This window comes from Hordeum vulgare, chromosome 3H, assembly GCF_904849725.1.
Source record: "Hordeum vulgare subsp. vulgare chromosome 3H, MorexV3_pseudomolecules_assembly, whole genome shotgun sequence".
NCBI lineage: Eukaryota > Viridiplantae > Streptophyta > Magnoliopsida > Poales > Poaceae > Hordeum > Hordeum vulgare.
Genome location: NC_058520.1, coordinates 577,589,368 through 577,616,796, shown reverse-complemented (window position 1 = coordinate 577,616,796; position 27,429 = coordinate 577,589,368). Strand labels below are relative to the sequence as shown.

Sequence of the window (27,429 nt, the reverse complement as noted above, 5' to 3'; positions counted from 1 at the left end):
AACTCAATTTATATTTTGCAAAAAGAGAATCAATTGAACTCTTGAGGTATGAAGAAGTTGTTTCTTTCACATGGACAAGACCAACAAAACTTTCTTTAGAATCTCCAAAATTATCAACATACCTCAAGGCCACAGCCATTTGTTCTTTGCCAGAGATATCTCTAGACTCGTCAACAAGCAAACAGAACACATTATTGCGAACTTCTTTAAAAATAGATTGCACTATCACATGCGCAAAACCTTCAGCGATATCTTTCTGGACTTGAGGAGCACACATAAGAGAATTCTTTGCAACATCTTTTCCCGCAGCCTTGCGTACAACTAGATCATGCTCAGCTAAGAAGTCACAAACTTCCAAGAAGTTTCCTCTGTTGTGCGAGTCCTTTGACTCATCATGTCCCCGGAAAGGCAATCCTTGTTTCAGCAATAGTCTAGCTGTGTCAATAGCGGCATTCAATCGAGCAAAATATGCAACCTACAAAGCTTCACTTTGAACCTGAATAGCAACATCAATGTGTTGATCTTTTTCCTTAAAATCAAGTAACTTTTTCATTGCTTGATTATGGACACTTCCCACCTCACCAACATGTTCTCTTAACCTTGATTTCATGTTCCAGCTCTTCCAACCATTCACAACGAATGCCTCATATCCAGCTTCTTTCTTGTGATTACGGTCCCTAAATAAGAAGCAAGAAAAACAATATGCCCTTTTCTTCTCTTCGCTGTATTCAAGCCGCTGTATTCAAGCCAGCTCTCAAATTCATCAAACCATTCGGGATTGAACTTTCTCTGTTTACCGCCCCCAAAATCTATGGATTCAAAATCAATCTGTCTTAGCTGACAAGGCCCATTCAACAAATATTTTCTTCTTACCAGATCTTTCAAATTAGGATGATAATGCTCTATCAATTTTCTCTTGCCCGGATCATATTGAATCTCCTCTTCCCAATTTATGTCTTCCTGAACATTCTGTGATGGTGCTTTTCTTTTTGAGAAGAAACCTGTCCATAGAAACCTATCTGTATTTGACAAATAACAAGTGAGACATTGTATAGACAGATGACGGTGTACGATGTCGCAAAATTACCGAGCTCCGGATCGGCTAACGGCGTGCGGCTTGCCGGCGTCGCTCGCTCGCGTGCGTCCTATCACGTCTCGCGTGGTCTGCGCTCTGCGGCGTCCGACGCCTTGACGACTGTGTACGCGACGGCCAGCGGTACTGGCAACGGCCGGCGACGAAACTGGCAACGTACGCGACGGCCGGCGGCACTGGCGACGTACGCGACGGCCGGTTAGGTTTCTATAGGCGGCGAAACAAGTTCTAGAAAAAGGCGCATGGTCAGGAACCTAATCGATCCAGCCATCCAGTCCTGATTCCTGAATCAAAAGATGGCATGGTCAGGTACCCGACGTGAGTACTGCGTGAGTACGTGAAACTGTGATGTAGTTTTTCCTGAATCATCATTCTTGGGCTTTCCTGATGCATCACTCTTGGGCTTCCCTGATGCACTAGGCTTTTTTATTTGATAAGTAATACTTCCTCCGCCCCAAAATAACTGTCTCAAGCTTAGTATAATTTTATACTAGAGCTATTACAAAGTTGAGACACTTATTTTGAGACGGAGGGAGTACTAGCTAATTTTTGGACCCGTATTCCAGTGCATACGGGTAGGCCCAATGGGCTCCGCCCCTGCGCTGGACCATGCCGGATCTGCATTGGGGCTCCTCCGTCCGCTGTCTCTTGGCTTCGGGTGCCGGTGGTGGTGCGGCGTGGTGGTGTGCCCTGTCGGGAGGGTCCGGCGGTATGGCCGCGGTGACCGGCTTGACCGGGGTGTGGGTGGAGCGGGTTTGTGGGGGCGGCGGCGCTGTGGCCAGGCCCCATCGACGGCGCAGCGTGGCGGATGTGATCCTCCTTCTCCTCGGTCTAGAATGGCTATGATCGGGGGCGCGTGCTCGAGAGGATCTGATCGGGGCCCGAGGCGTGTCGGAGTTACTACTCTGGGTAGGTGTGATTAGGCTCGACCCGGGATGTTCCCGCGTTTGGCGAGGTCCCTCCCTCCGTTGGTACGGTGGTCGTTGGTGGTGGTCGGGACTTCACGGTACTGTCGGGCAACATGGAGTCGAGGGCCACGGATATGGCGTTGTCCGAGTGTACTCGGCGACGGCCGTCGGGAATCACGGAGGTGTGTCTCCTCTAGTCCACCGGGATTGGCTGGGGACACAGGGCTGGGCCCCTACTGTGGTGGCGCAGGACCAACCTCCGTGGCTCATGCTGGGCTAGGAGTGAAAGATGTGGGCTTTTGCTCTTCCTACCATGGTTGGTACTCTGTGGTGTGGGCAGTGGGTGAGGTCCTGGACTTGGATGCCGGAGTGGCGGCTCCAGAGGGTGGGTCGCTTGGTTGGATCTCCAGCGGGCGCCATGTCGGCGGTGGTGGCTTCCTTCTTGGTTCGTGCGGGCGACGAGAGAGGTAGCAGTTGGTGGCTCGGGCGCGTCCTCTGCTGGACGTCGCCCAGATCTAGATCTGGGGTATGGGCCTGCCACGTCTGCCCTAGGGCCACGGTGACTTTGGATGGGGTGCCAAGCAAAATCTCCGCGCTTCTGCACCGACGACGACGACGCTTGCGGGCGTCGTTCTCTTCTTGAAGACGTCGCTGTGGATCTCCTCTCCGCGTCAGGATTCCGGGTGAAGACCCTTGCCCGGTGGGGCTAGGCATCGACGACGCTCTGCGCCGTTCTTCCTCTTGGGGGTGTTGTATAGGAGCTTAGGGGTCCTATGGTGTTTCGTGATTGTGCTCCATTCTTCCTGTATTCTCCTTCGGTAGCGTTGTTGTTCTGCTTCGCGGTCCGGCTAGCCTAGGATCGGCTTTGTAAGAGGGTCATCTCACCACTATGTATCGTTCAGCTGTGTACTTTGTGCGGTTTGTGCCTTTATCTATAAAGGGGGCGAATGCTTGTTTCAAGAGAGATTCTCTAAGCACAATAATCACTCGATGAGGAAGCAGCCCCCGCGTCGCTCTCCCAGGAGCGGCTCGGGCGGACTCTATGCGCCACCGCGGTCGGCTCCCTCCCGCCTCCTCCCTTCCCTTGCTCACGCCACAGGGCGCTGTCAGGCAAATCTTGCGTAGCGTCGGCGGTGGTGGGACTGTCTTCTCTCGCACACGTCTCGATAGATCTTGAGCGGCGGTCACTGATGCGTCGGTGGTGCGTGGCTTGAAGCTGAGCGCGGACCTGGTGCCTTGCCTCGCGTGCCGGGGTTGGCTTCAACACCGCAAGAGGCTGGCTGTCGGGGCTGGGGGCGACAGCCGGTGCTCGCGCGACCGGATGTCGGGGGGATGGCCCGACGTCGAGCCACCTCGCCGCGCCTTTGCGTTGCTCGCGAACAGGTCGGCCAGAGCGACGAGGACCATGAGGTGCTCTTCGTCCTAGGCGTCGGCATCGACTTCCTCCCCCAGCAGCACCGCGAACGCCTCCTCGTCGTCAGAGTCCATCGCCGAACACCTGGCGGGCGTGGCAGACGCGCAGCCACGTGTGTGGCCGGAGCGCCGGAAAAGCTTGCCCAGAAGCAGGGGCGAAGCCGCGGCGAACCTTCCCTTTCTCGTCGGGGAGATGGCCTTTCTAGCGCTGGTAGGTAGGTGGACGGCGCCGGAATCGGCACGCGACGAAAGGTGTAGTGCGCGGGGGGGGGGGCGAATTTGGAGGTGGAAAGCCGTTTTTTGTCCGACAGTGACGGCCCACGTGTCGTTTTCCCTTCCGCCGGAGCCCCCAAGCGCCCCCAGCGCACTGGGTTCAGACTGGGATGGCCGGGCCTAAAAATGGGCCAAATCGGCGAAAATCGACGTCCTGGGGACACGACTGAAATGATTTTTTGACGTTGGTGAAAAAAAATGCGTCCTGGGGGGTTGTTGGGGACGCGACTGAAGGTGCTCTTATATATGGTTTGACAGACACTGTTGCATGTTTCCAGGTCTGGAATACACCGTTGGATCCAGCGGTGGCTGACAAATTCGGCAAGTAGGCATGTTGCAGAATGGATCATGTTTCTGTAGACTCGAGAGAATAATACTACAGTATCTGCTAAGATTATGAAGTATGTTTGTATTATTTCCTTCGTTTCTAAATACTCCCTCCCCGTTTGAAAATACTTGTTCTAAAAATGAATATAATGAATGTATTTATAACTAAAACTAATCTAGATACATCATTTTTAGAACAAATATTTTCCAACGAAGGAAGTATAAGTCTTTTTTAAGATTACACTAAGGGACTACATACGAAACGAAATGAGTGATTTTTTTCAAAAAAAGAAGAAGAAATGAGTGAATTTATATTTTAAAGTATATCTTTTGTTAGAAAATAAGGCATAGCCCCGGCCTCTGCTTCGAGTGGTGCATGCAGCCTTCTATTAAACACGAAACCAGTCAGAACCAAGTACAAAACGGTCTTGAAAAATAAATAAAAGATACAAGACGTCTATCGCGCCACAACCAATAATGAAAATAGGCCTAGATGACTATCCACCTATCCTATTAATATATTTTAAAGTATATCTATATACATTTGTATATTATAATCCTCTAATGAAAAAAATTTAAACTTATACTCCCTCCATCCCAAAATAACTGTCTTAACTTTGTACTAGCTCTAATATAAAATTGTACTAAGCTTAAGACACTTATTTTGGGACGGAAGGAGTATTTAAGAACATATCCGTCTTGGCGCTTGTAGTTTAAGTGTGTAACTCGCAGCTTACATCATGTCGTCTACACAGCTAGCTCTTTGTATATAATATACGCCTATGGTAGGTACAGTAGAGAGTCGCTAACCTACACGTTTATCAGCTGGAAAAGGGGAGGAAATACACACGGATGAGAAAGTATGTACACATTATTAGCACTGAAAAACATTTGCTGTCTAATTAGAAAATCGACTCCACTCATATATACTCCCTCCGTTTTTAAATATAAGTTTTTTAAAAGTTTTCAATAAAAAAATACATACAGATGTATGTAGACATACATTAAAGTTATATATACTCCCTCCGTTTTTAAATATAAGTTTTTTAAGAGTTTACAATAAAAACTAATATAGACATATATTAAAGCGTAGATTCATTCATTTTGTTTCGTATATAGTCCCTTAATGAAATTTTTAAAAAAGACTTATATTTAAGAATGAAGGAAGTATATCATTATTATGGCACGTAAAGGTGCGGCAGCGTGGGCATGCATGCAATGCTCTTTTGCTCTTTAAATTAACCCAAATCCTTTTCTGTTGCCCTCTCGCACAAGCCGCGTACGTGGAATTCCCTTTTTCCATGTCACGTCGACGTCGCACGGTTTGAGGGCATCTCAGAAGACAATATCATGTGAGTTTCAGCTTGGAAAAAGTAAATTTTGGCCAAGGAAAGAGTTCAAATTCTAGATTTAACATCGCATTTTTTTAATTCATTTCAGGTCCTCGTTCTATGAAAGAAGACGTTATCGTCGACTACAAAGACATCTGTGAAGACTTCATCAATTTAATTTGAGTCTCTTGTAAGTATTCAAAGAGATAGGATGTGTGTTGCGATCATGCTGGGATGACGACGGTCTGAATCAGCATGGGGAAAAGCGTCCCGGGCAGCATCCACAAGTGGTTGGGTTCCCATCACTTGCCATAAACCACCACTCAGAATAGTTTTTAACCTTTTTGAGGGAAGAATTGTATTTAACTTAATACGTTGTGTACCTTTTGTGTGTCTGCGTGTGCGCCAATGTGCCATAGATAATTCTGAAGGGAAAAAGACTGCATGTGCATATGCAGATATGCTGATATGCAGGTGTCTTTTGCCACTATTATGATGCCTGAACATTCAGCATTGCGTGTGATCTGAATATTTTATTTTAAACTTTACGTATCAAATTTTGGATCAACGCCTTCACTATCTTTTCATGTCTCTCCTTCACTCCTTTGCTGCAGGATAATAATATAACCATTGTTCTTCCGTTTCAAAAAATAATAATATAACCATTGTTCTCGATGAGACCATAACTCTTCTTTTAATTCTTGCTGGTAGGACAATATAACTATTGTTTGTTTGAAGCACTATATACTTTTTCCGGATCAAGGGTCCGGTATTTTCGACCGGATGATTCTGCAGCTGATCTGAAAGTACATTCATGCATGTGTCAACCTCTAGTTTACACTTGATCACTTCATACATGTCACTGAGCTTTTGCATCCTTTGTCACCCCGTCAGCTTTGTGACCATCAGTCCATTTGAAAAAAAAAAGCTTTGTGACCATCAGATTCTCTAAGCACTACAATAATCATGGCATCATGCCACCAGCTAGACCACAAAGCAAGATAACTCAAAGACAACAGGCATCACTTCTTTTTCTCCCTCAACTTTCCCAGAGATCACACACACATTCCTTGTCTCTCCTCCTCTCTGCCTAATCCCCGGAGTTAACCAGCTACACCGTGAGAAGAGAAGGCACTGGAATCGGTTCTTCTTCTTCCTCTTACCTCTGATCGACTCTAATTAATAACAAGACATGATTAAGGAGCACAAAGCATTACATATCCTTAATTTGGACGTAATCCTCTCTTGCATGTTGCATGTTGCATCTTCCAGTCCCAAGGAAAATCAGATCATGCATCCATGGTCACCTATCGATCGGTGTCGAAGAAGATCTTGCCTTCGAGCTTCCTCTGCCTCTTCACCCTAGCAATGAAGTCATCCACCCTCTTCTCCAGCTCCTCCTCCCCCTCCTCCTCCTCCTCCTCCTTCTCCTTCTCTCCCTCCCAAACTCCTTGAACCAGCACACTGTCATCGGAGAACACCACCGTGGCCGCCGTCGCAGCCTTTGCGGTCGTCGGCGTGATGTTCCTCTTCACGTGCTCCTCGTGGACGTCGTCCACATCCAGTACGGAACCAGGCTGGCTCCTCGGAGCTAGCCTAGACTGCGCGATGAGGAAGGCGACGATGAGGTTGCCGACGACGAAGAGGCACTTGGGGCTGAGCAGGAAGGCCGTGGCCAGGTCAGGGAGGGTGGTGAGGAGGAAGGAGACGAGGAGCGAGCACAGCCCGGGGAACCAGGCAGGGCTGGTGAGCAGCAGACAGAGGACAGCGCAGGTGGCGACCAGGTAAGGCGCGAGGGCAGGGAGCAGCAGCTGCTGCTGCTTCCTGTTCCTCCTGTACTTCCTCATGGCCCTGATCTTCTCTATGCTCATGGGGTCCATTTCTTTGGACACAACCAAGCTCGTGCAATGGACAGCACAAGAGAAAATCTGAGTACAAAGATCTGAGGAGGCTCAAGAAGCTATGGCCGGAGTGAGGGGGGAGGCAGGGTGGTGGAGGGTTTTATATGTGGCCTGAGAGGGAGGCTGGCCATGGAAAGGTAGAGGAGAGGGGCCAACCAGCCATGCAGGGACACAGATCTCTATCCTACTGGTGGTAGAGATGCATGTTGCTTTTGCACTTTGGGATTTCATAAACAAATGAATGAAAGAAATTGGTGTGTTGTGGGTGGGGGCATTTCCTTGTCAGAAAAGATATATGCATGGTGGCTGTCTGCCTTCTCTTCTCTTCCCTTTCTTTACCCCTTCTCTTTTCCTTTCCCTCACTTGCTCTGCTTTGGGCCCCTCTCATGATCCTGATCCCTGGACTTTTGATGACCTGGATTTATACAACTTTGGATGCCTCCAAAACTCCATGGAATCTGGCTCTAGCTCACTGCAGATGATCTACAGTGTCAAGCTGTGGCAAAACATGGAGGATTGAATGGACATGGATAAGCTTCATTGGCCCAGCCATGTCATGTGTACCAATTGTTGGCAAGCATGACCTCCCTGGCAGTTATGGACTCATGGTAGAGGAGGATGGATGATTCACCTTCAGAACCAGTTGTGGTAAGAGTTGCTGAACCTTTCTGGTCATGTGGTATGCATTCTAGAACCTAGACCCCCTGGTGGCACAGTTGGTGCAAGTGCACATGAAGTTGTTGGTTTGGAGTTTGGGTTCTCTAGAAGAGGTCCTTGTGTCAGGAGGTGAAGTAGCCATGACCAAGTGCTCAACTGTACTTCCAATCGGGATGCAACTCAAACCCAGCAAGTTGGTAATTAGAAGCTTTAGTGAATTTGCTATGAAAGCAAACGATCGTACCGAGTCGCAGAAATAGTACCAAGTTGCATAATAAACTCTGTCCGAAAGGGGGCATGCGATAAAAGGGCAATGGCTTTCAATTAACTGGTGGCCTAAAGAAACAAAAGATCAGTTAAACAAGAGGCCAAGATTAATACTACACAACAGTCTACCAGACGACTAAAAAGTTTCTACCAGAATATGTTTGCACTAGGACCATCTGAACAATTATAGCCTTTTAGTAACCATGTTCCATGTTTTCCTCTAGTAGTAAACTAATGCAACACAAGGAGTTCAAGTTAGATCCTGAGATCTTGTGTTTCTACAAGGGAAACTGAGGAGATGAGGACTGGGAACCATATACTCTCCGAATTTTGTAGAAAGGATGCCTTCTGTCTATGACCATTGCATCAGCAAACCGTTCGAAAACGGAACATCCAACACAAACTTGTCGTCTTATAACAAAAACAGTCTGCAAGTTGCAACTACCCCTTGCATCGAATAACCGAAGACTTGATGGCTAAGGAAAGATGGGGTTAGGCTCACTTCAGTCCGGTCCAACAAACACTAGTGCAGTGCAGTAGTGCCCATTATCCACTTCCCAAGGACCCAGCTTCTCTCTTTAACAAGACTAGTGAGGTGCCTGTTAATTGAGTGCAAGTGTGCCAGTGTGTAACTGATCAGTCTTGACCCTTGAGCAAGGCGAGTAGGCAACACAAAGGTGTTTCTTTGTCCCTGCAATTTGCCTGTCAAGGCAAGATGACATGCATTGCGAGACAAGAATGGCTCTGGAATTATGGCCTCCACACCAGCAAAAGAATGCGCTTTAGGCTCATAATTGAGCAGATGAAAGGAGCACAATGCTTGACAAAACATTATTATTAGCAGTTGGTGGATGCATCTCAGCTTTACTATTATGTGGTGTGGAGTGTGGACTGTGGAGTATGTGTGAAAAGGAAGAACTTGAGGTAAGCATGGCTGCATGGATGATGATGGCTGGATGATTCCATTGGTGCTCTCCTACCCTGGAACACAAACTTCTCTCTCGAAAGTCCATTCATGGGGTGAAGGATGAAGTGCTTTCTTGGTTTATTAGCTTTGCCCTCTCTCCTTAGATGTACGAGGCTCTTTCAACGATGGACAGAAGTTCCGTTCGCTAATTAGAAGATCCTTGAGATCTCACGAGCTTCTTACGCAGGATCTGCACCTAACAGATGATTCTTCAAGTGTGTTAGCTATTGGTGCAAGGCTGCAAGCCTGTAACTACACTTTGTTATATACATTATCTAGGGGGACTTATGTAGTTACAAGAAAAAAGACAGGGGCACATCAAGGAATTCTTCATATCATTCCTTATTTGTAGTTTTTAACTAAAAATCCAGTGTTAAGCAGCTCTATACAGCCAAAAATGGAATTATGCAAATGGGTTTCTCGCAAAAAAGAAAGTATGGATTTTAGTTTGTATGCCCACTATGTATTACTGTCGACAAGAAATGACTGAAATTAATTCAATAAAGCTGCATCTAACAGGTTAACACTGTCTTCTACACCATGAACAAATGGCACTTTTTATGAATTTGGTTTACAGAATCATAGTAGAAAAACTCGAGCTTGCCAGGTCAATTCTGATATATGTGAGAAAAATATATAGATAACATGTTAGAAGATCTCAGTAAAATTCAACTCAACTGAGTAGATCATGCAAAATCACTGATGGATATTCATTTTAAAAATCAACCATTATGAAAAGAACATTTCAAAGGTCCTAGAAATGTGACAAGAGAATAAAGAGATGGCACCGAGTGCTTGGTGAATCTGCAGTACAGCCATTTCAGACATTGCACATGCTTAACTCATCTAAAGTTATTTGTCTCCTAAGGTTATTGACCCAATGTATGGCGACAGATCATAATGTTGCATTACTTTAAATGAACTTTGTTACCAAGGGTGAGGGTAATGAAGCAGTATTTTATCCTGCAAGTTGCATCATCATCGTCGGCATATCTAACTGGAAAGCAAACTGTGACTTAAAATGTGTCAGATGGCTCCCAATGCTGTGTTAATAGGCCCTGTCAGCATGGTAATCTTTGGGTGTCAAAAGAGACCACGACACATGATTTTAGACTTATTGGCACCATGCAATGCCAATACTGATTCCTTTTCAAGATTCCACACGCGAGGAGCATATGGGGACATTGAAAGAGAAAAAAGATCCAGTAATTGACATACTTTGTGCCCCTCTCCATCATGCAACTTGCACAAAGCTTGTCGAGAAACATGGTGGGCTCTCCATAATGCTTGTCTTGGCACCATCATTCACCATTGCTGCTAGCTCCTGGGTTATAGGATGACACAGAGAAGAGAGAGCAAACAAGGTTCATGCTTCTTGATTCCATTGCCCTTTTCCTGTTCTTTGTATTCTGTTTCTTTGATGAAGACTTGTGGCCTCAGAGTCGAGGGGGCAAAAAAAGGGTTGGTAGGCCAATTTTATTTGACAAAAAGCCCACCTGAGCTCAATCATGCCCCTCCATGCTTTGCTTCAGCAAAAGTGAGACGGTTGATACACTAAACCATGAGACACAAAAGAGGGGCCAAGACACTACAGAAATGCCCCTTATATATTTCTTTGTTGGATAGATAATTAGCACCTAATCCATAAGGTTCCATAAAACAAAACCTAAACTTCATTGTTTTCTCTCTAATAATTACGCGCATGGCGTATTTGCTGCCCTATGAGACACAAAAGAGGAGGCAGCACATTAGAAATTTCCCTTGCTATATTTCTTTGTTGGATAAATAATTAGCACCTAATCCATAAGGTTCCATAAAAGAAAACCTAAAATTCCTTGTTTTCTCTCTAATAATTAGGTGTATGGCGTATTTGCTACCCTGTCAGACACAAGAGGAGCCAACACATTAGATAATCAGCACCTAATCCATAAAGTTCCATGATAGAAAAAACTAAATTTAGGCATATAGCGTATCCCCCCCCCCCCTCTCCCGTCAAGCAGAATTAGTATGTATCACTATTTTATTTTATTTTTTGCATTCACCAAATGTAATGTACCATCTCTATTCTAAATAAGTAAATATTGACAAATCAATTTACTTTAACAGAAATTTATGTTGTCTCAAGAGTCAAGGGTAGCCATAATAAATGCAGGGAACCTCATGCACCAATTATCCTAAAATCGTTTAGATCCCAACACCCCAAAAGAAACTTTTCTGCAAAGAGAGCCTATGGAAAGTCGCTCCCAATATGACCTGAACCACATAACACGTCCCAGTAATGATTGTTTTGATGCATTGGCAACATCACAATATTACATGGAGTTTGTGAGAAGTTGGCCTACCTGTTCCCGGAAGTGTAATATCCCGAAAACGCTCAATAGACAGGGCACAGCTAAAATTTAAAATGAAGCTATAGTGCTGGACTTGCATTCATCTTGCAGTTGATGATTTACATTCAAGAAAGATTTGTCAAACATGGATTGTGTAAAAAGAGAAGTACATTACAGTAAACCTATCAGCAGTCTGCATTGACCTCAACACTTGCATCTGCAGCTGCCAACACCAATTCTGGTTCATAAGTTCCCTCTGCTCTGGCCTTCAAGCGTTCGCGCTGCAAGCGGAAGTTCTCTCTCTTCCTTGCTCTGTAACTGTTTGGGTTCTCAGGCTCTTTCTCATATGGGTAGACACTTACCTGTAAAAGAAATAACAGGATATTCACATATCTGGTATCCCCAGAAACCCAATTAGATCCAGTAACTAGTGACTCTACCTTTTTCCTGTCCGGTCCATATTTCTCAAACTTGACAAGTCCATCAATCAAGGAAAAGAGCGTGTGATCCTTTCCCATCCCAACATTATTTCCAGGATAAACCTGAAATGTTGAACATGTAAATAAGAAAACGTAAAACAAAGAGACACAATTCGTTGCGGATTATACAATGTGCACTTTTCATACACCAATGTGAACCTACTTTATGAAAGGTATACAAGTGACAGAAATCCTATATCACCCCAACATGGAAAAATCTAGAATAGTGCATGGTGTCAAAAGACTAAAAGTCATGTTAAATTCACGGTTCAGGAAAATAGCACAAAAGTTGGGAAGGATATTGCATTTGCACACTGAATAATCACTCGGAAGTCGGAACAGATAAAATTACTATGTACACAGAAAGTACTCTCTTTTTTTCTGCCCTTGCAGAATGTAGACTTGGTAGATATCAGTACCCATCGCTTCTGAACAGTGTAACTCTTTTTTTCTAGAAAGTGGAAGCTTTATTACCCCGGCTCGGCATCGATGATGCATAAAGCCAGATTATTACAGAAGTACTAAGCGCTCCGAAAGTACTATTGTCTGCCTTTCAGAATTTAGACTTGGTGGATATCAGTACCAGCGGCTTCTGAAAGAGCGCAACTAGAGGCCACCATACTTGCAAGCTTGTACTACATGTGGCCATGTAAAGATTGATGTAGCAATTGAAGTCACACTTCCTCTAAGATCCTCTTTACAACATGGTCATTGCCATGTTTTTATTTAAATGAATGAATAGTCATGCCATTCACAACATGGTCATTGCCAATTTATCACAACTTAGTCATGCCATTCACATGTAGGAAGTAAGCATTCAACCAAGATAGCATGAATATAGCAGCTTCTAAGCTGCTACCTGCAAAATGATTAGCTGACTAGTGACCACAGACCACAGATGCCATTTCTTTTTCAAATGAATGAATGTGGCTTGCAGTAGTATACAGCTAAAACAGGAACCAAACATTATACTCTGAACAAGTAGGTTTGTACTTTTGTCTGACAGAGAAAAGCAGGAGGGGGAGTGGAATGGACGGGCCGTACGTGCTACAGACAGGAGCAGAGAGCGAGACCTTGGTGCCGCGCTGGCGGATGATGATGGCGCCGGGCTTGGCGAGCTGGTCGCCGTAAATCTTGACCCCGAGGCGCTGGCCCTTGGAGTCCCTGCCGTTCTTGGTGCTCCCGGCCCCCTTCTTGTGCGCCATCTGGATGGTCAGCCCGCGCGCCGGCAGCGTCGCCACGCCCACGCCTCCGGCGGCGCCGCCGGGGAGCGCGGCGCGGTCTCCGCGGAGGAAGGAGGAGGAGGACGCGAGGGACAGGCCCTTGAAGGCTCCCACCAGCGTGAACGCCATTTCTGTCGCGCGGAGAAGATGGCAGAAGCGAGCCAGCAAACGCTCTGCACAGGGGAAAGAAGATGAGGTGATAAGGGTGGAGTCGTGGGCCGTCAGTGGGCTGAATGTCTTGGGATGAATGCTTGAAAGAACGAAGGAGCGCAGACGCATATTTTGGGCTCGTGGGGAGGTTTTAGGGCCCGCTTGACCCGTATAATGACATGTGTTTGCACACGAACTACTCCCTCCGTTCCTAAATATAAGTCTTTTTAGAGGTTCCACTAGTAAACTACATACAGATGTATATAGACATATTTTAAATTATAGATTCATTCATTTTATTCCGTATGTAGACTTCTAGTGAAATCTCTTAAAAGACTTATATTTAGGAACAGAGGGAGTAGTAAGGTAATTTTTGTCAAACGGTCCATCACCGAGCTCGAAAGTATTGAGACGCTCACCCGTTCAGTGGCACCGAGGGCTCACATAAGAAGAGCCCCCACGACGAGTTCGTCTTGGAACCACCACCAACGGGTCACATGAAGATTATGGTTGATGATGAGGTCGCATATGACCGGGGTGTAGGGGCGGTAGTTGTCGTACGTTGAGATCAACATGGGTTATATCTTGGTCCTTCATCACTGGTGATTCTGGATGTTTAGACCCCGACGGTATTGAAAGCCATCGACTATCTGGAGGCGCTTGCATTGGCAGAAGACCTAGCTATGCGAAACATCATAGTGGCTTGTGATTGCAAACAGGTGGTCGATGACATTCATGAAGGGACCGATGCATCTTACTTACCGGTGATTAGAGAAATTACTCTAAGGAGTTCCTATTTTAATAGTTGTAGTTTTATTTCTAAAAGTAAAATATTAAATATTGATGCATATATTTTTGTCAAACACTTTTTTTTGCTTGTTCAGGGTCGCCACTTGTGGCTTTTATCCCCATGACCCAGCATGTATATTTCTCGATGCTATTATAGATCAATAAAGTGTTGGCACCCCTAAAAAAACTAGTAAGGTTTTTCTTTTAGAAAATAAGAGGCGCGGGTGCTATGTCTTGCATTACGCGAGACGGTAGGAGCTCCCGCTGAGGTGTTTTCCTTTGTCTGAGTCGTATTGGACCGGCCATTTGTGCACGCATATAGTAAGCAAAAAAGAGCCGAGGATAAGGGAAAAAAGCAGAGAGGGAGAAACAGGGATTCGTCCCTAGTCTCCAAGGCGACCGAAGGAGCTGCTAGACACTTCGTCCAAGTCACGCTCGTCATAACTAGTATGGGTACATCGCACTTGGGATGATTCGAGCTGGTTTTCTTTTAAAAAAAATTCTATCTTTGTTTCTTTTCTTTTTTCCGCTACATTTTTTTCATTCTTTTTTCATTTCTTTTTGCATTTTGCTTCTTTGTTTTCCTCATTTATTTTTTCTTTCTTCTTCTTTCTTTTTTAGTTTTCTTTGTTCTTTTGATTATTTTCCTATGTTTTTGTATATGTTCACAACATCTTTAAATACACATGTAACATTTTCTAGTACAAGTTAGAAAATTGGTAATACGTGGTTAACATTTTTTCTATACATATTTCTTAATTTTTTTCAGACACAAGATTAACAATTTTTAGTACATGGATAATTTTTTTTCTATACATTTGAAAAATTAATACTTGATTAGCAGTTTTATATACATTTTTCTATTCATACATAACATTTTCTAAACGCTCGATAAAGATTTTTCAAATACTTGGTCAATACAATTTATGCTTGAATAACATTTTTATATATGTGACTAAAATTTTCATAATATTTAAATACATGTTCAACATTTTATTCTATACACATTTAACATTTTCCAAATACTAGATTAACATTTTTTAAATACTTGTTCAACATTTGTTTTAATTTCTAGATTAGTATTTTTATATACATGATCATAAAAATTCATCATTTTTTAATACATGACCAACAATTTTTCTATACACATTCAACATTTCCCAAATTCTGGATTAAGATTTTTCAAATAATTCTTCAAAATAAAACTCAGAATGCATGATTAAAAAAATATCCCGCTTTAATACTACATGATCAACATTTTTATATACATGATTAAAAAAATATCCTGCTTTAATATAGTTTTTATATACATGATTAAAAAAATATCCCGCTTTAATATAGTTTTTATATACATGATTAAAAAAATATCCCGCTTTACTATAGTTTTTATATACATGATTAAAAAAAATATCCCGCTTTAATACTACATGATCAACATTTTTTCAACACACATTCAACATTTTTCAGATAATTGTTCAACATTTTCTAAAATTTTGCAGAGTATATATATATATATATATATACATACATACATACATATGTATATGTATATATGTATGCTATATATATATATATAGAGAGAGAGAGAATATTTGAAAGTACGAGAAACGGTACAAAAAAATTAAAGCAGAAAATGTCAAAAAAAGTTAAAAAAAAAAGTGGTGGCCTCGTGCATATGTGGGCCGGCCATCTAGCTCTCGCCCTTTATCGAATCAGAAATCGAAATTACTAATAGAGGAGTACTCTTTTCAAAGATCACTCTCACCTCCTCAGGTTGCAATAAGTGATGCACCATATGTGTAATATTTTGTCGTAACCTGTGAGTTTTTCCTTTTTTGTAAATCCATATTTTTCAAAACATTTTATCTCTTGAACCGTGCGTTCAAATCTTCAATAATTTTCACCATTGGGTTTTCGCGTCGAGATCTTTAATATTAGATCACATGTTGATAGGTTTTGATAAAACAAAATCATGAAAAAAATCGAATGAAAAAATACAAACGGAAAAATCGTGCCTATCGTGATAGAACAACAGAAAATGTGTTTTTCCTATTTCTAAGAGGCACGGCCATACCTCTTATAGAGATAAAACTGTGTCTCTCACGGAAGCAAAATCGTTTCTCTCATAGAAAAAAAAACGTGTTTTTTCCGTTTTCTAGAGGCACGGTCATGACTCTCGGGAAAGCAAAACCGTGCCTCTCGTAAAAAAACAGAAAACATGTTTTTTTCGACCGTGTTTCAAGCGAAAGCAAAACCGTGCCTCTCGCAAAATATGGAAAACTGTGTTTTTTTATTTTTCCGAGAGCTTGCAAAAGAAAAAGAAAAAGCGGATTTTTCGCGCAATGTTTTTTTGATTTTTTTTGTAGAAAAACTAAAAAGGTCGGTGAAATACCAGAACAGCAAAAAAGAGAGAGAAAAACAAAAACGCGTGCGGATTTTTTTTAAATGAAATCCGGAGGAAACATCCAAAGCGCGACACATGACGGCGACTAAGAGCACGACAAGTGACGGTGCGTGAGAGTGATCACTGGAAAGCTCCCACAAAAATGCTCGCTAACTAGTTGCCCTCGTCGAAAATTACACTCGCTGAAGGCGAGGTATAGGGCCTCCCATGAAGTGAGAGGTCCTTTCGGTATATTCTTTTTAGGGAGTAGCTATATCTCGTGTCACACAAGTAAAGCTTGCGACTCCCTCGAAGCGCTGCGCACAAGCGTATGTGCCAGCCCAGTGCGTTGGAGGCCACAAACCTGTTGTTTTTTATTTCTCACGTTTTTATTCCTTTTTACTTTAGAATACACTTTCAAATATTCTAAACATATATATTAAAAAATATGCATTACATAGTCTTTGAAAAAATGTTAATCATGCAATTGAGAAATATTAAATGTGTCTACAATTTTTTTAACCATATATACTAAACATCTTATACAAAACAATATCCAATATGCATGAAAAAAGTTGATCACGTATTGAAAAAATGTTAATCAAACTTTTTCGAAAAAAAAATTAACCAGTATTTGAGGAATGTTAATCAATCATTTGAAAAAGATAACTATGTATTGAGAAAAATGTTGACCATTTATTTGGAAAATGTTAATCTTGCATTCAAAAAATACTAAATGTGGAAACGAAATTAATGAGCATGAATTCAAAATATGCTACACTTGTAAATGAAAAATGTCAAATATGTATAGAAAAATGGCAATGTATAAATAAATCAACTTGTTTTTCTATAATACTATATATTTTTAGACAAATATTAAACACATATTTGAAATGCTAAACAAGCATTTTCAAAATATTAAATGTATATGGGAAATATATTGACCGCACATTAAAAAGATGTTAAAATTTTAATTATAAAATATTAATAAAGCATTTGACGAAAACTTTAAATGTGCATAGAAAAATGTTATGTATTTTTTGAGTTCTAAAAAATGTGATGTATTGAAAACGTGTTAATTTGGTATTTTAAAAGTGCTACTCAAGCATTTTTAAAATGGTAAACATGTTTAGAAAAATGTATTAGATATTTAATAAAAATGTATAAAAACAATGAAATCTGGGAGAAAACAAAGAAAATCGATTAAAAGTAAGGAAAAAACAATGAGAATAGAGAAAAAAGGTGAATAGATACACAAATCCAAAAAAATAGGAAAACCCGGTTTATCTCGCCCCAAGTAGATCGCGCCCTACTACATCATCATGAGAACCATTTTTCTTCACTATATCTTTTAACTTCCCGGTAATTGGCCGAATAGTGGAGGTTTCTCGTAGAGCGTGGAAGGTGGTCTGGTCTAGTCGGCAGTGAGTTCACTCGAAGTTGTTTTTTCCCTGTTGTGGTTTTGTGTTTTCCTTCTGTTTTTCTAATTTTTCTCTTGTAAGATTTGGTATTTAGTCCTTTTTTTTCTTGTTTGCACATTTTCCTTTTTTATAGTTTTTATAATACTCACACATATGCCCCTTAGTTGCAACGGAAGAGATAATTGATGTGTTCATTGAAAATGTTCATAAGCACTGCCCAACAACATCCGAATTATACACGGTCACGACACAGAGGTGCACTTGGTCTAGTAGATATTCATATGAGTAGGACATTAAGAAGCATGCTACACAAACGATAATTTTGGTACGTTTTTTGTACGGGATTCTGATTTTAAAGAGCCTAATTTTTTCATATATTTTTCATGCCAATGCATTATTTGTAAGTTGAAGTAATGTTTGGAATTTGCATCAACTCGTGAGAAAAATTTCAATAAAATGATTCTCTTTTTCGAAAAATTTAGAATCTCCATTTATTTATCCCCACTACACACAACATTTATTTTCTCCTTTCTTTATTACTCCTATATGCTTATCTAACAAGCTTTATTACTCATATATGCTTATCTAACAAAAATATATTTTAATCCAAGTCACGGTTGCAAAGTTATAGCATTATCATATTTAACCTACTCTATGTAAATAATAAAAGGTCATGGACGTAAATGGGTCGAAAACAATGCAAACTGGGTAAACGCGAAATACTAACCAGCATCCAGGAGCACAAGATAGTGTCTGCTCTGCAGTTGGGACGAAGCCCAACAAAGAAATGGATGTTGGATCGCGGGTTACTTGAAGGAAAAAACGTAAACATATGACGTCCGGTGGGCAGAAACCCTTAGTAGGTATTGAGATCTGGTGAACAGTTTTTCTAATACTCCCTCCATACCTAAACATAAGTCTTTTAAGATATTTTACTAGGTGTCTACATACGGAATAAAATAAATGAATCTATATTCTATAGTATGTCTATATACATCTATATATAGTACATTAGTTGAACCTCTAGAAAGACTTATATTTAGGAACGGAGGGAGTATATGTTGAACATTTTTTAGTTACATACAGAACTTTTCTTAATATATGGTGATCATTTTTCAAATACACACTGATTTTTATTAATACACGACTAACCTTTTTAGTTACATGATGGACATTACGTTTATACACACTGAGCATTTAATGTACGCTGTCTTTTTTATTATACGCTGAATTTTGTTATAAAACACGTACTTAATAATTACCCCCTACCTTTCCTAAATATAAGACGTTCTTGAGTTTTTCTGAAAAAATGGAAGGAAAAAAGGTTTAAGAAAAACGCTGCCGAACCGACGGGGCCGGCCACCTACCCTTGCCTCAGCAATGCCTCCTCTATCTCTCCTAATAATAAAGAGACACTGCTTCTGACGTCCGGCATGGCATTTTTGCAAAAACACCCCTATAGTTTCATCTAATTAACCCGCGGTACGTTTTTAAGTGAGGCTGAACCGGTTTTTTCACATTTTACATAAAACCCCCTTACTTTCGTGCTAAATAACCCGCAGTCTAAATTATATTCAGAACGAATCGTTTTTTAAATTCTTTACATACACCCCTCACATATGTGTTAATAACCTCGAAGTCCATTCAGAATAAATATGTATTCTTAAATAACAATATCTTTTAAACCGTAAATCCAATTTAAACATGTTATATATGAAACTTGATTAGAAAAATGTGTAGAGTTTGAATATGTTGTTATTTTACATATTAAATATTAAAAAAAAACTATTTAGGATACAATGCTAATCAATATTTGTCTTTATTTCGTACCGACTATTTGTATTGTAACATGTTAACTTAAGCATCAATATTTGGAAAATGTTATAATCTTAGAACATGATATACTTGCACTAAGTTCTTTCTTTGTACATATTTTATAATCTAAGACGTTACGTACGTGCCTTTTTTATTTTTCTCCCGTTGCAACGCACGGGCATTTGTGCTAGTTCCTCAAAAAAATCAACAACAAAAAAAACAACGCCTCCTCTGTTTGAGCACTCGGATCCCAATTAGCCGATGTCCCAATCAACCGGACAGCAAATTTAGGCACCGCACATGGGAGAGAAAAGGAAGAAGGTGACAGACAGGGATTAGACACTATCGTGAGGCCAAATAGAAAAGAAGCTAATTACTCACGAAGGTGACCTATGGCTATGGGGATGAGTGCTGGAGGAGGTGAAGAAGAAAAGGATCCACGAAGGTGACACTCATCACTCATTATCACTAGCGTGGGGGGGATGAAATGGCCGAATGGGTGGATGGAGCATGATCGTTGGGCTTGACGTTGGCGCGCAAAGGCAAGGCCTGGCTGAACCAAGGACGCAGGGCCAAGGATTCCTTTCACCCTCCCGATCGTATATATGATCTTTCCTGCGGTACATGTTTCTGTCCCGTCGTCACGGCGGCCGGCCGTTTCTCCTCTCCGGTCGTCGACCGCTCGGCCGTTGCGATCCGCGACCAGCCCGTCCATCCCGCCGTCCACAACCACAACCACAACCACAACCGTCGGGAGGGCCATCAGCTTTAAGGATCTCTGTTTTGACGGTGGCGGTGGGTGGGTCGCAGCTGCACCTGCGCACGGAGTGAGGGACACAACAGTTATTTAGCGACGTGACGGCGCCGCCATCATTGGCCGGCACGACGACGACGTCCGGCTTGAGAGGGCCTCTGCCGACGCTGGGTGGCACGTACTGTACGTAGTATCCAGAAACGCTCGTGCCACAACAGAAGCTCCTCCCGTCCAACCATCTTTTTACACAGGAGCTCGCTAGAGAGAAACCTTTCAGCAAAGATCAAAAGACCCCGTGCGCCCCACCGACTTTTATCTCCCCTGATCAATCATGAACCATAATCTTCTATTTTTAAATAGATACTCCCTCCGTTCTTAAATATAAGTCTTTTTAAAGGTTTTAATAGGAAACTACATACGGATGCATATAGACATACTTTATACTATAGATTAACTCGTTTTGCTCCGTATGTAGTCACTTAATGAAATATCTTAAAAGACTTATATTTAGAAACGGATGGAGTAGAATTCACTATCTAATTTTTCTTTCATGTAATGATATCACGTCATCAAGTTATGCATGTGATCATAAGTTATTTTTTTATTAATCTTTTCATACCCTCATGCATGAATTTATTTAGTAATTAAACAAGACAATTTTATAATGATTTTTGCATTAACATTACTTTTCTAACATTTATTTATATATTTTTAATAATTTTTTCGAAACAACGCGCGGGGCACCTTCTAGTAACAATAATCATCGGGACTCACAATAGTTCTATCCTATGTGTTCCTACGGTGCTACTGAGCGATCCTCCATCATGGCAGCTGTTCCCATACCAACACGTCATCGTATACCATCAACATTAGGGATGATACATCACAGCTCATGTTAAAGATACTTTTCCAAAAACATGATAGGCAAGCCGAATGCTTTTATAGAGCTGAAACCCCACACGTCCGGAAAAAAACCCCGTCAGGGCGTATGGCGGCTATAGGCTACCCTAGGTCGGTCTGACCGCCCCTAGGTCCTCGTGGATCACCATCCTCCAAACGAAGAACGAACAAATAACAAGGAAGAAGAAGAAAAAGGAAGAGAGATAAATGTAAAGGTAAAAGGTGATAAATTAATTTGTTCGATTGTGTGTTGTTCAATCGGTCATCACCTTTCATCTATTTATGAGACGGCTGGGCTTTCCGTACAAAAAATGACTCTGAATCTTGTCTAAAACTTTTCAAAATTAATTGAATTCGGATTTAGGTAAGTCTAAGATAATAGTTTGGTTTTTGGTTCTCACGGACCGCAAACGACCTTGGATAAAGATGAACCCAAAATCAAATTTAACAGTTTCAACGAGAGGAACAACTTTCATGTCAAACATTTTCTTATTCGAAGCCATTTTATGGGTCAAAACGCTCATGCAAATCAAGCAATCAGTGGCGCTACCCACAGCACATATGTCTGATTGGGCGTGTCACTTTTTGCCTACGATCTTGGATTGAAACGATTTTTATATGAAAAACGATCGTTTCAACTAGACGAAGACAATTCATATAAAGAAGTTCATATTGGCCAAAAAATAATCTAAATACAAAATCTTAGAGCATCTACAACCGGACGCCTTAAATGATCCCTCATACGTCCGCGGACGCGCACGGTCAGTGACCGGACAGGAGAGAAGAAAAAAAAAGTGATTCAATCGGACCCCTCATATCATTCGTATACGCTCGGACTGTTCGCGAACCCTCATATCTATCTCAAATATCGAGAGGATATGAGGACTCACGGACGTGCCCGTTCAGCCCGTCACATAGGACGCGGCTCCATCTCGGATCATCTTTTTTATTCATTTTTTTCTTTCTTTCTCTTCCTCTTCATCAATCACGTGCAAATGACTGAACATATGAGGAGGAAAATAAGGAATGTAGTTGTGTGCACGAACAAATAGAAAACACATCCGATCACTGACCGGGCACTTTCGCTGACATTTATGGGGTTATATTTACAATGTCCGGTTGTAAATGCTCTTAGTACTTTGAACATAGTTTCGTCCCTTTAGATAAGATCCGATGGCGATGGCTTAAACTTCGAAGATGTTCATCAAACAATACAAAACTTTTTCATTAAAACACCTCTTTTTTTTTCGAAGTCATCTTAATAATGTTTTGTTCATGTTAAAATTTGATGTCAACAGCAGCCGCTGGATCCGAAGAAAAACGCGGATGGACCGATGGAGATCAGCTCGGAATTCCGGGAGGCCATGATGTCCCCGCGTCGGCGTGCGCGCGCCACGTATCTACCGACCGATCGGTCGATCTCCGGTGGTCACGTAGTACGCCCGCCCGGTCCAACTCACCACGTGTAGAAAAAATGATGGATATCACGCGAAGTCGCAGGATCCGGTGCCCCTTTTTTTTTGGACTACGCATCTTGTTTCTTCCCCGGAGGAGAATGAGATATCAGATATCAGATAGTAGATGCGATCATGCGATGGACGCAACGCGAAGCAATCATCGTCATCATTCGTCCCGGGCCACCACCACCGAATCCCGTCCCACACGACGACCTGCTGCATTCGTGGTCGCCAACCCACACACATCGATCGAGACCGCACCTGAACAATAGAATTTGGTTTCCTTGGGATCGAGCGAGGAGCGATTCGGGCAGGTGATTTGGAGTGCAAGTTAGAGCGGGCATGAGTGGGCTTTGTTGGCCACCATGATTGTTCATCATCCATGGCTTGGCTCTGGAAGAATTCCGTGTGAGTGTAACCAACCGCCACTGCTGCTCCTTCTGCTGCTTGAGCCCGTCTCCATCACATTGGTTTGCGCCCATTGATGATCGGTTGGGTTTTCATCTTTTCCGTTCGGCCATCAAGTGCTACTGCTAGCGGTAAAAGAAAAAGAGGATTATCATTGCTCGCTAATTATTACCATGAGGTAAGGGGCGGACCTTCAAGGGCGCAATGATCTTCCCAGCCATCCTCCATCGATGATGAGACGGTAGATCAGAGGAGGACGGGAAAAGAAAAAGAGAGCGAGGAATTCCGGGGAAAATCATTAAAAGGGGGATTTCAACGGTGCAATGATATATCCCTACCATCCGTCGGCCCAACCAATGCTGGTGGTAGATCACGGAGGGGGTGGCAAGAAAAAGCGGCGATGAAAAAGGGAAAAGGTTTAGGGGAAAGTAATCTTTGGATCAAGCTAGCACTGCTACTTACTAAACCCCAGGTTATTCTTCACAGCTAGCTGAAGCTGAAGCCGATCGTTAATCCGCACACCATGCTCTGCGTCCACACGTGGGGAACTCACTTTCGCTTTATTCCTTGCAGCATCCTCTGCAAAATATCGCGTTGCAGTGGCCTCTCTGATCTGCTGCAGGCTGCCAAACTAGGTGGGAAACTGCAGCGCCGGCTACCGCGAGTTTCGTCTGAAATTTCCGTGTAGTAAAATCTACAGCCCTGGAACAGCTGCAGCAAATTCTATATATACGGTAGCCATACGAATCATTGCGGCGCCAAGAATGCGCATCATTTTAGGGTACGAGTACTGGTAGCGAGCACTCGAGGAGTATAATGAGACGCCGACGGGTTTAATTAGCCTGCCTGCCATCATGGTTTCCACCACAGCTACTCTATACGGACAGCTTACGGGCCCTGTCGTTGCCAGCACTGATTATTTGCCGATCGCGTGTACGCATGCATACGTGTACGTAGCTGTACGCCTGGACGGAGGCCGTTGGTCGCCGCGGCGATCGATTGCTCGGCGCTCGCCGCTCCGACGAGCTACCTGGCCAGGGAAGTTACCGCCGCGGCTTCCACCGGCCGGCCGGCCATGATGGCGAATATATGGAGGAATAAAATCACTCGCTGCAGCCGCTAGCTTTGCTCATCATGAAAAGCAATCTTCCAAGATATACTCCAAACGAATCGACGGGTTTCTGCGCAGGAGCAGCCAGCAGATCAGATCAAGATCAAGATCAACCACCCAACTGCCCGTGAGCCACTGTTTCTTGTCACTGTTTGCAGCATTATTCTGCCTGTTTTTTCGTCTACGGAGGAGGAGGAGGACGTGGACGAAGCTTGGGGCAACGGAGAAATGTGGCGTACGTACGTTATGATGGTCTTTGGAGATTATTACGGGCACAGGAGAATCCGGGTCGATGGGGACAAGCTGCCGCTCGAATCTACTCATGAAAGGCATTCAAAGCTACGCAATGGGAGGGGAGGAGGAGGCCATTCCTCTTCATCATTGTGTCGATTCGGGCATTCCGGTTATCATCTACTGACCGCCCATTCTGTTTCTGCCTTGATTTTTTATTTTTAAAAGAACTGCTTAGCCAATGGCTAACACGTAGTGGTGCTCCGTCTGATTGCAAATGTAAGTCGTATTAGGCCATGTTGGTTGGCCCAGGTTCTAAACTCTGAAACGGCTCGAATTTCTCATGAGAGCTGAGTAGCAAGAAACAAGACCTTAGGCCAACTCAAATACGCGTCCATTTTTTTGGTTCGCTTTTAACTCATTTTCGACCTAACTTTGGGCCGCGTTTGCGGACGGGCGGGACGCACGCCCTTGTCTTTCCCTGACCCTTTCGTCTGGGACACAAACCATTTTCTTATTCCCCAATCCTTCCCCTCCGCCCTCCGTCCGCTGCACACGCCATCGTCGCTACCCCGGTTCCCAACCGCGTCGCCTTCCATCGAGGCCGTCCACCCCACAACCACGCCGTGTTATAGATGGCCGACGCCCGTGTTTCGGTAGAGATTTTTGCCGGCGTTCGTGGTTCCTTGCTGCCGGTGGGAGAGAAGCTACGGCCGCCGATACCGACCGTCCATCCCAACAAATTCCGACAACCGTTGCATTGCCGCAGGGCACACACACCAATGATAACCTTGCTTCGTGTACTCGACTTGCTTGTTCCGACACATCTCCACCACGACCGCACGGTGTTCGACAATTTGCTCACAAGGTATCATGGATAGCGGCAATGAGTTTTTCTTTCACAACTTCATTTGTTCATCGGATGATGAAGAGCTTGTGGTGGCTGCATTGTGTTGGAAATATGCCCTAGAGGCAATAATAAATTAGTTATTATTATATTTCTTAGTTCATGATAATCGTTTATTATCCATGCTATAATTGTATTGATTGGAAACACAATACTTGTGTGGATACATAGACAAAACACTGTCCCTAGTAAGCCTCTAGTTGACTAGCTCGTTAATCAAAGATGGTCAAGGTTTCCTGGTCATAGGCAAGTGTTGTCACTTGATAACGGGATCACGTCATTAGGAGAATCACGTGATGGACTAGACCCAAACTAATAGACGTAGCATGTTGATCGTGTCATTTTGTTGCTACTGTTTTCTGCGTGTCAAGTATTTATTCCTATGACCATGAGATCATATAACTCACTGACACCGGAGGAATGCTTTGTGTGTATCAAACGTCGCAACGTAACTGGGTGACTATAAAGATGCTCTACAGGTATCTCCGAAGGTGTTCGTTGAGTTAGTATAGATCGAGACTGGGATTTGTCACTCCGTGTGACGGAGAGGTATCTCGGGGCCCACTCGGTAATACAACATCACACACAAGCCTTGCAAGCAATGTAACTTAATGTAAGTTGCGGGATCTTGTATTACGGAACGAGTAAAGAGACTTGCCAGTAAACGAGATTGAAATAGGTATGCGGATACTAACGATCGAATCTCGGGCAAGTAACATACCGAAGGACAAAGGGAATGACATACGGGATTATATGAATCCTTGGCACTGAGGTTCAAACGATAAGATCTTCGTAGAATATGTAGGATCCAATATGGGCATCCAGGTCCCGCTATTGGATATTGACCGAGGAGTCTCTCGGGTCATGTCTACATAGTTCTCGAACCCGCAGGGTCTGCACACTTAAGGTTCGACGTTGTCTTATGCGTATTTGAGTTATATGGTTGGTTACCGAATGTTGTTCGGAGTCCCGGATGGGATCACGGACGTCACGAGGGTTTCCGGAATGGTCCGGAGACGAAGATTGATATATAGGATGACCTCATTTGGTTACCGGAAAGTTTCCGGGCATTACCGGAAAAGTTTCGGGCTCATCGGTAGTGTACCGGGAGTGCCGGGAGGGGTGCCGGGGACCATCGGGAGGGGTGTCACGCCCCAAGGGGTCTCATGGGCTATGGGAAGAGATAAACCAGCCCCTAGTGGGCTGGAATAAGTTCCCACTAAGGCCCATAAGGTTTGAGAATGAAAAAACACAAGGTGGAAAGAGTTTCCAAGTGGGAAGGTGGAATCCTACTCCAACTAGGATTGGAGTAGGACTCCTCCACCTCCAATTTCGGCCAAACCTTGAGGGTTTGAGGCTGCCTCTTCCCTCCACCTCCCTCCTATATATACTGAGGTATTAGGGCTGATTTGAGACGACTTTTCTCACGGCTGCCCGACCACATACCTCCATAGTTTTTCCTCTAGATCGCGTTTCTGCGGAGCTCGGGCGGAGCCCTGCTGAGACAAGATCATCACCAACCTCCGGAGCGCCGTCACGCTGCCGGAGAACTCTTCTACCTCTCCGTCTCTCTTGCTGGATCAAGAAGGCCGAGATCATCGTCGAGCTGTACGTGTGCTGAACGCGGAGGTGCCGTCCGTTCGGTACTAGATCGTGGGACTGATCGCGGGATTGTTCGCGGGGCGGATCGAGGGACGTGAGGACGTTCCACTACATCAACCGCGTTCTCTAACGCTTCTGCTGTACGATCTACAAGGGTACGTAGATCACTCATCCCCTCTCATAGATGGACATCACCATGATAGGTCTTCGTGCGCGTAGGAAAATTTTTGTTTCCCATGCGACGTTCCCCAACACATTGGTCGTCCATGACCACATTAGTAGGAACCGACCTCGGTTCAGGGGATCAATCCCCGACCATGCTCCGACCTTGA

The 27,429-nt window shown here is 43.4% G+C and overlaps 2 protein-coding genes across 2 annotated transcripts; both read right to left on the bottom strand.

The window, feature by feature from the left end:
* Positions 1-6,130: 6,130 nt before the first annotated feature.
* Positions 6,131-7,335, bottom strand: LOC123440720. Its single transcript, XM_045117269.1, has one exon. It carries the CDS (start codon positions 7,223-7,225, stop codon positions 6,653-6,655), a length of 573 nt encoding a protein of 190 aa, XP_044973204.1. The 5' UTR covers positions 7,226-7,335; the 3' UTR covers positions 6,131-6,652.
* Positions 7,336-11,535: 4,200 nt separating this feature from the next.
* Positions 11,536-13,360, bottom strand: LOC123445272 (50S ribosomal protein L27, chloroplastic). Its single transcript, XM_045122235.1, has 3 exons — positions 13,020-13,360; positions 11,908-12,009; positions 11,536-11,829 (listed from the first exon to the last, which is right to left on the bottom strand). Exons 1-3 carry the CDS (start codon positions 13,296-13,298, stop codon positions 11,653-11,655), a joined length of 558 nt encoding a protein of 185 aa, XP_044978170.1. The 5' UTR covers positions 13,299-13,360; the 3' UTR covers positions 11,536-11,652.
* Positions 13,361-27,429: the final 14,069 nt, after the last annotated feature.

Bases quoted from the DNA above. Each gene is read 5' to 3' on its own strand.
- LOC123440720 (XM_045117269.1), bottom strand. From the start codon at position 7,225: ATGGACCCCATGAGCATAGAGAAGATCAGGGCCATGAGGAAGTACAGG.
- LOC123445272 (XM_045122235.1), bottom strand. From the start codon at position 13,298: ATGGCGTTCACGCTGGTGGGAGCCTTCAAGGGCCTGTCCCTCGCGTCC. The intron at 12,010-13,019 runs GTCTCGCTCTCT...TCAACATTTCAG, and splicing joins TCCGCCAGCGCGGCACCAAG to GTTTATCCTGGAAATAATGT. The intron at 11,830-11,907 runs GTAGAGTCACTA...TTTCTTTTACAG, and splicing joins ATGGACCGGACAGGAAAAAG to GTAAGTGTCTACCCATATGA.